Below are 7,500 nucleotides of genomic sequence, written 5' to 3' on the forward strand. Positions count from 1 at the left end.
TTTTTACTACGTTCAGCGTCTTTGGGTCACTGAAAAGCGCTACATAAATAAAAGTTATTATTATTATTATTATTACACGAACTTGCCAGATGGGCCCTTATTTAGTGTGATTTGAAACCATTCAATTACCACGACAAAAGGACAAGTAAATACAATTATATTAAACTGTTTTAGCACAATTTTGGTCATGTCACATGTTTTATCACACAAGAACATAGTAACATTACAAAGAGTCAGGCATTCAGCTGCTTGTAATGAAGTAAATGTATTTAGCTCCTTTTTAACAGCTAACATAAGACAACCACATATCCCTTCATGCTAGCCTTCCCTCTGCTGGGCACACACACATTCATCCAAATACATTAGGTACATGACTTTAAAAAAATCATTAAAATGCACAAATTATTTGAAATCGGCCATCCATCAATATAAATGTGTACGAAATAGTAAAAAATAATTTCTTTAAAAATTCTCAACGACAAGGCATATATAAAGATTTGTAATATTTTGGTTCAAATGTCATTCTCAGTAACTAGGCAGTAGAAATCAGGTCGGGCTCCGTAATTGCGTGATCCAAGGTCCGACACATGGACATCGCCTTGAGCTGGTTTGGATTCAGAAACAGGAGCAGCGGGAAGGACCGGCGCTCTGCACACCATGGCCTTGAAGACTGGGAGACGCACTCCTGCAATATTCATCATCGTGTTACACTGCTGAAATCCTAATGTTCTCATGTCATAACCAAGAATAATCTAATGTCCACATGCATGAAATGGAGCATAATTGTGCATTATACTGTATTTTATCAGAATCAACTTCTTCAGCAATTTGAGCCACAGTAACTGGTCTGTTGGGTCAGATCAACATGACATAAACTCACTACACACGCTAAGAGTTTTGGAAAGATCTATCACATCAAATTTGGTCTTCATAGTTAAAGTTGATTTTTTATTTTTTATTTTCTTGAAAACTATTGAATAACTGCTTGACTCTCACCAAGGTCTCCAGCAGGGTCTGTGTCCGAGCGACAGTCCAGGTAGTCTGGGTCCACGGTCAACATTGGGTCCCTATCGTCATGGAGCAAAGTCTGTGGGTCTCTGGACGACTCACTGTGGAAGAAAAGGCGCCGTGGCATGGCTAGAGACAGTTCCTTCCAGAAGACTGAGGATGGAGTCTACAGAGGTCACAAATAGAGTATGGAGCACTTATTATTATGAAAAGCTTTTGTGTTCACACAAGCAGATTTGAAGCCTTTGAAGTAATGCTTTGAGGTCTTAAAAAACACCATTATTGATCTGCAGGGATGCAGCCGGATGGGGGGTACTCGTTTACCCAGGAACAATTGCAGGAAGAGCTCTTTGCAAAGTTTGTAATGTGCATTTCTCATGAGAACAGTAGTGTGAGCCCATCAATACGGTTTGTACCCAGGGCCCAGCTACGTCCCCGTGTAGACAAGATTTATATTGTAGACCATTCCCTTTTTCTTATTCATATTCTTCTTATTTTAACTACATCAGTGGTACTACAGCTTTGCGCCATAAATTACCCTTCTTTAGAGTGGAAACAATGGATGTGTGTTCATTCTAATTATTTTCAAAATGTTATTATACCAAATAAACAAACACCTAAGCCTTAAATCCAAACCGTACCACAGAGTTGTGTCTCCAGGTGAGTATGGTGAGGCAGGGCTGATGTTCCGACAGCTCCAGCTTCACCTCAGGCCTAAAGCGTTTACTCTGGCCATCCAGTAAAATCAGGATGGGCTGTGGACACAACTCCAACAGTTGCTGAAAGCCTTGTCTGTTTAAAGCAGAACACAACAGCAGCCTCTAGTGGTGTACTTCACTGTCAGCTGAAAAATGTTCATGGATCAATATCAAAGGCTCACTTGAAGTTGCTGTTGCACCAATCTTGTTCCAGGTAGGCATAAGAGAGCACAACGATGAGACGCCGGGATCGACTCATGTTCATAATCAGCTCAGCAGACGGCTCTGAAAATATGTAGTGGTTTTTATGTCACAGTGTCCTTTAGCATAGGTCTGGTTGTCACACACATATCACTTTACTTCCCTAAAATGACTTGTACTTTTCCTAAGTTCTGCAAATTTCAAAGTTAACTCTCTACGTCTAAGTACATTTTAATAAAATAGAAAGAGACTCCGAACGGTAGGTGAAATGTAAATATGATGAATGTTCTATTACACTAACTAACATTTATTAAATCATATATTGATGTCCTAAAATTGTATATAAAGCTATTTGCCAATCTGCACAAAAACAGATCAGAGTTCATATTTCATCATACTTGATAACCTGATAAGCCAAATAATTAAGGCTTTCTTTCTTGTCAATCTGTAACTTACCAACACCAGGCAGAATATCGTTCTCATTGAGGTGGACCTTGAATCCACTTTTATTCTCAAGATGAGGCTTCAGTATAAAATTAACAAACTTTCTGTCATAATCATTGTTCACATATGAGATGTAGGCATCATAGACTTTCCCATCTACAATAAAAAACAAAAAGGAGCAACAGTCTTTGATGTAATTGATGAAAAAACAAGTAGAGCGGGGTATTACAGTCTTACCACTAAGTTCATAGTCTCCGTATATATTTTTGTACCACATTTTGATGTTGAGGTGACACTTGACGTACACAAGAGCAGCGATACCCAGCAAAGCCAGCACCACAACGGCTCCAATGACAGCAGCTGTGTGGTTTGGATGAACTACACAGATGTAAGAAGTATTTAGTCACATATAGTCTGGATGAACAACACTATGATCAAGTATTGTCAGATTTAGATTTCTGCTTACAGTAGGTGCTATAAAAGGATGTTGTACTTGTGAGACATAAACTTTATTTACAGAGTAGTTATACAATTATGTGCATGTAAACCTGGTAAAAGCAACTTTCCCTTTCCTGTTGGTCAATGTTTTATGTGCACTGTCCCTGATAAATAAACTAATAAACACAAAAGAATAAAATAATAATAAATAAAGAAAAATCCCTACATAAATCAATGATCATGGCCATTCCATAAATCCATTCCTCTCATAAAAGTGAATAGCATGCCATCAGTTTTGCACAGTTATTTTTTACTTGTCCATTATAGGCAGAGAGTACTAATGGTTAGTGTTTTCTCACATTGTATAAGCTGTACAGAGAACTCCATGGATGCATTTCTCACTGTGCAGGTGTAAAGTCCAGCATCTTCTTGGTTTTCTACCGTGATTTCCAGCTGGCTGCTCACCATCAGTTGGCCTGGACCCACAGCCCTAATACAATTATAAATAAATAAAAAAAAAAACTATAATTACAGTATATTTAGGGTTGTTAAAAAAAGTAACATAAAAGTGTTATACACAGTAATCAAAACTGAAATGAGTATTGAAACATTCCAAATGCATTCATGAAATATTCCTGCAAAAATAACGTAATTAACATGTGTTTTGATTGTGCAATTATTAGTATTTAATCTTTAGCCTTTACCAAAACAAAAGCCTGAACTGATCTGTAATTTGTGTGATTATAGTGCCTTTCATAGTGTTAGTACAGTACTTCAAGATGACAGCAGTTATATCATTATTACTGTATTGCAATATTCATCACAGGTATATATATCACAAATGGCTTCTAGCAGCTCTACTATAGACATTTGATCATTTTACCAGACGGATATTGTCAGCAGCGGGTGGTGGGTAATATTCTGTCCATTTTTACTCCAGTGCATGGCGATGTTACAGTGGGGATCTCTGCGGTGCCAAAGGAGCAGTGCCGTGCAATTCATGTTAACTGTTTCTCCCACAGTCCTGCGCAGTGTCATTCGACCTCCGTCTGGGATGAACTCTGGCTCTTTGGAGCAGTTCCTCTCTGTGTAGGAACATACCAGATTTATCTGTGTTCAATACAATGGGGTGCCTTTATGCTCTGCCAGGTTTGGTCAGAGACTGCTATGTGGAAACGAAATGCCATCTCACAGGTGGAGACAACTCAGCTCATTCACATCCGCATTTACAAAGACAATATAATATCTCCTTAAGCTTATATTTAGCTGACTTGACACAACTGTGCTGGAATGGAGTACTGGGCTGGATTAAGGTAACTCTGTCTTACCTGAAATATCTACTGGTGTCACTGGTTGGAAAAATGTCTTGGTACAGAAAAAATCATGGATAAAGGCTTGGTAGATACTGAGACAGCACCAAGTGTATGTTTAAGACACAAAAACAACTTTTTTTTAACTAGACCTATTATTTTTTGTATGGATCTCGATAATCATTAAGACGGTCTATCCATGCTGTACTGGAAACAAGTCTTGTTCAGGTATCGTATTGGAACCAAAGGAATTTACCATTGCCAGCCCTTTTGACCGATGCTTACCCTTAACAATCAGCCTAACTGTGGAAGACACGGAGCTATCGTTCCTCTTCACACAAGTGTAATTGCCTTGGTCTTCTACGTTCACTGTGAGGAACTCCAGGAAGGACTTCTCTGTTTGAGAGTCCAGCTGCACACAGTCTTTGAGCCATGTCAGCTGCACAGATGGACCCAGAGTGCACTGCAGGCGAAAAAAAGGAAACTGATCTCCGGCAAACAGCACCTGCTCTGCCACATGTCCAGGGTCCACACAACTCTGGGCTGAAAAAGAAGAGAGGAACTGTGTGATAACTGTTGTGGAAATGATTCAGTATGTTGTATACACACAATAGTACAGTTTACAGTGGTTGTATCAACCAATAGTGACACAGATAGAGCTATCCACAAAAAGATGTCAAGGGCAGAGTCCAGATGACAACAAGTGAATCTTTTTTTTTGTTTTTTGTTTACAAAGGAACACTCCTGGAGGAATGAGGGATTACACCGAACTGTTCCTAGGCAATTATTTATTTTTTTATTTATTTTATTAGTAAATATATTCCAGTTGGATATTAACAATAAATACATAAATAACGTTTTTTGCATACAAATTTGTTGGATATTAACAATACATATTGAATGTTTTATGTTTTATAGTGTATTGGCATATACATCAGATGTATATGATGCAGTGTTTTTTTCGAAGATAAGTAACATAAATAACATGATAAAAATAAGTAAATGCACACATGAACTCAGGTAAGAAGGTGTGTAATATCTGCCCATGCACTAGGCCTTTATGTAAATGAAGCTTGGACTGCGCTTCCTCGTTCTGGTCAATACCTATTTGCATAAGGCTAGAGGGCCCAGAAACTTTCTATGGCTACAATAAAAAAACAATTCTAGTAGATGATGAGTCGGTGTAATCTTTCATTCAGTCCAGGAGTGCTCTATTGTAGAAAAAAGATTCAGTAGTAGTCATCCAGACACTGTTTTTAGAAAAACAAGACCTTTCAACTCTCATCCAAGAGTAATTTTCAATCTGCGGATCGAGTCCGGGAACTCAGATATTTATTAACTCAGAAGGCCTACTCAGAATAGAATATATATTTGAGTTCCCAGTATCGATCCGCAGATTGAGAATGACTCTTGGATGAGAGTCAAAACGTCTTATTTGTCTAAAAACAGCGTCCGTATGATACAACTGAACATTTTTCTACAATCTAGTAGATAATTTAAGTAAAAGGCCTACTATTACTACTAGTACTACAATAAAAAATAAGGTCACTAAAGTAATGAGACTCGTTCTTCACGTTTTGCGCGTATGACCAAAACCAACAACCGGCCGAACCTGCTGCGTATGGCTCTTCACCGGTGTCTGTGTCCTTTTATTTGTCTTGTCTTTGTGTTTTTCTCGCAAACTGAAGGCAGCGGGATCTGGTCTAAAGTCTGGAACTGTTACCAAGCAACAGCACGTGACAGCGCGACAGATTGTGTGACTGCACGCGCGAGCCGTATGAGACCGACCTAATATTTACCCAGGGCAAGTTACATCCCAGAGTCCACTTCTGATGTGGTGGGAATTACATATGAACTGGTTTCAGGCCATTGCCCTACAGTCAAATCAAAGAAGTGATTTCCTTACCCACTGCCAGGGAAGACGTGGATAAGCCGGCACACAGCAGGAGGAACACGGCTGACCCCAAAGCCATAATGCCCTGGGTCCTGGGTCTTACCGAGTGGAAGTTGAATGTAGTTAACGCATCCTTTTCTAGTTATAACGACTTAACGAAGCCTAAATGTTACACTCTTCGTGACCAGGCGACAACTACAAGGACGCCAGCCTCCAGTTACGTAAACTTACCTGAAAAGCACTGAAACTTAACAACCTATTGGCTCTGAGTGATCACGTGACACATGCGTCAGCTTTCACCTGTTTAGAGGAAACTTATGAATTAAGACAAAGTGCGACTTTTCTAAACTTATCTCATTTCTGGATGATTTGGATGTCGAAAGTATTGTCCTGTACATTTATTTTGGGATGACTTTTCCCCTGTATTTTTCTTTAGTTTTTATCTTGCAATTAAAATATATATATATTTATTTTATTTCATTTTATTGTGATTGAACATATATGTTTTATATTGAATAATATTAGTATGATACTTGTTTTGTTTGTAATTTCTTAATTACTTTTTTTTTTTTAAAAGGAAAAAGAAAGAAAGTGTGACTTTATGAAACTATGAAGTGAGTTTCTCATTTCTGCACTTCTTCATATGTACAAAAAAGATGATTTGTTTTAGGAGTGCTTAAAATACACAAATACACATTGCAAAGAATCACAATATAAACGTTAAATTAATAAGGACAGATATGTTGGCTATGTTTCATCAATACATTCTTTAAATAATAAAAACAAAACAAATCCTAGATTCGTTTACAATACTTTAAAGGTGCAGTGATGACAGCGTAACAGATGAAGCAGTAACACGCACACCAATATACTTACAGAGATGCAAATGCAAGGTGCACTATCTGAGGAAGGCTATTTGCAAAACGTGTTCTATAATAAAAAGTTTTTGACATTGGCCACCAGTAATGACAGCGTATCACAGCGTTTGAACAAAGTAAGGCAGCATTGTAACAACTTAACAGTGCAAGTGTAGTATAAAAATGTAGACCTTTGAAAAACACACAACGGAGTATAGAGATTCAGCAGTATACAATCATTGCATCCTTGTATGTAAGCTTATTCTCAAAAAGGCCAGTTGCCCGCATTCAAACCTGTCTCTGTGCACAGTTTAAGTGTCTCTTGAGTGTTTCACATTGTCCGTTGCCTGTGTTTAACATCAGGTTGTAACCCAGGATTCTGTGAACACTTCACAGCTCAACCACTTTGCATTTACTGAGTGTGTCAGCACATTGTTATGCACGAGGCAAAAGAGGGTCATGTTACAGCTGTTACTCTTCAAATGACCTGAAAGATATACATAAATAAATAAATTACTACAGAATAACCAATAATGGTGCAGTTTTTCAGATATTTGAATCTTACTTGAGTTCCTCTTTAAGCCGGTTGAGTTTATCAAACAGTTTGTCATTTTTGACTTCCATAGGAGCGCTCGGAATGAACCAGGCTG

The 7,500-nt window shown here is 38.2% G+C and overlaps 2 protein-coding genes across 2 annotated transcripts in view; both read right to left on the reverse strand.

Moving 5' to 3' along the window:
* Positions 1-155: 155 nt before the first annotated feature.
* On the reverse strand, positions 156-6,222 carry LOC140349330 (single Ig IL-1-related receptor-like). Its single transcript, XM_072435624.1, has 10 exons — positions 6,006-6,222; positions 4,385-4,642; positions 3,673-3,874; positions 3,149-3,279; positions 2,589-2,729; positions 2,364-2,507; positions 1,889-1,991; positions 1,650-1,800; positions 997-1,174; positions 156-685 (listed from the first exon to the last, which is right to left on the reverse strand). Exons 1-10 carry the CDS (start codon positions 6,070-6,072, stop codon positions 513-515), a joined length of 1,548 nt encoding a protein of 515 aa, XP_072291725.1. The 5' UTR covers positions 6,073-6,222; the 3' UTR covers positions 156-512.
* A 496-nt stretch (positions 6,223-6,718) lies between these two features.
* LOC140349472 (anoctamin-9-like) overlaps positions 6,719-7,500 on the reverse strand; it is a 3,534-nt gene continuing 2,752 nt past the window's right edge. Inside the window, exons 13-14 of the mRNA XM_072435818.1 lie at positions 7,416-7,500; positions 6,719-7,337 (exon numbers count right to left, since the gene is read on the reverse strand). The exon at positions 7,416-7,500 is cut by the window's right edge and continues 28 nt beyond it. Coding sequence (XP_072291919.1) covers positions 7,322-7,337; positions 7,416-7,500 — 101 coding nt within the window. The 3' untranslated portion in view covers positions 6,719-7,321. The remainder of the gene's footprint in view (positions 7,338-7,415) is intronic.

This window comes from Eucyclogobius newberryi, unplaced genomic scaffold (assembly GCF_026437365.1).
Source record: "Eucyclogobius newberryi isolate DKJ021-1_F unplaced genomic scaffold, fEucNew1.0.hap1 SCAF_7, whole genome shotgun sequence".
In the NCBI taxonomy this organism is placed as follows: domain Eukaryota; kingdom Metazoa; phylum Chordata; class Actinopteri; order Gobiiformes; family Gobiidae; genus Eucyclogobius; species Eucyclogobius newberryi.

Excerpts from the sequence above, each read along its gene's own strand:
- LOC140349330 (XM_072435624.1), bottom strand. The coding sequence starts at position 6,072 with ATGGCTTTGGGGTCAGCCGTGTTCCTCCTGCTGTGTGCCGGCTTATCC. Across the intron at positions 4,643-6,005 it reads CACGTCTTCCCTGGCAGTGG|CCCAGAGTTGTGTGGACCCT; the intron begins GTAAGGAAATCA and ends CTTCTTTTTCAG. Across the intron at positions 1,175-1,649 it reads CCTGGAGACACAACTCTGTG|ACTCCATCCTCAGTCTTCTG; the intron begins GTACGGTTTGGA and ends TGACCTCTGTAG.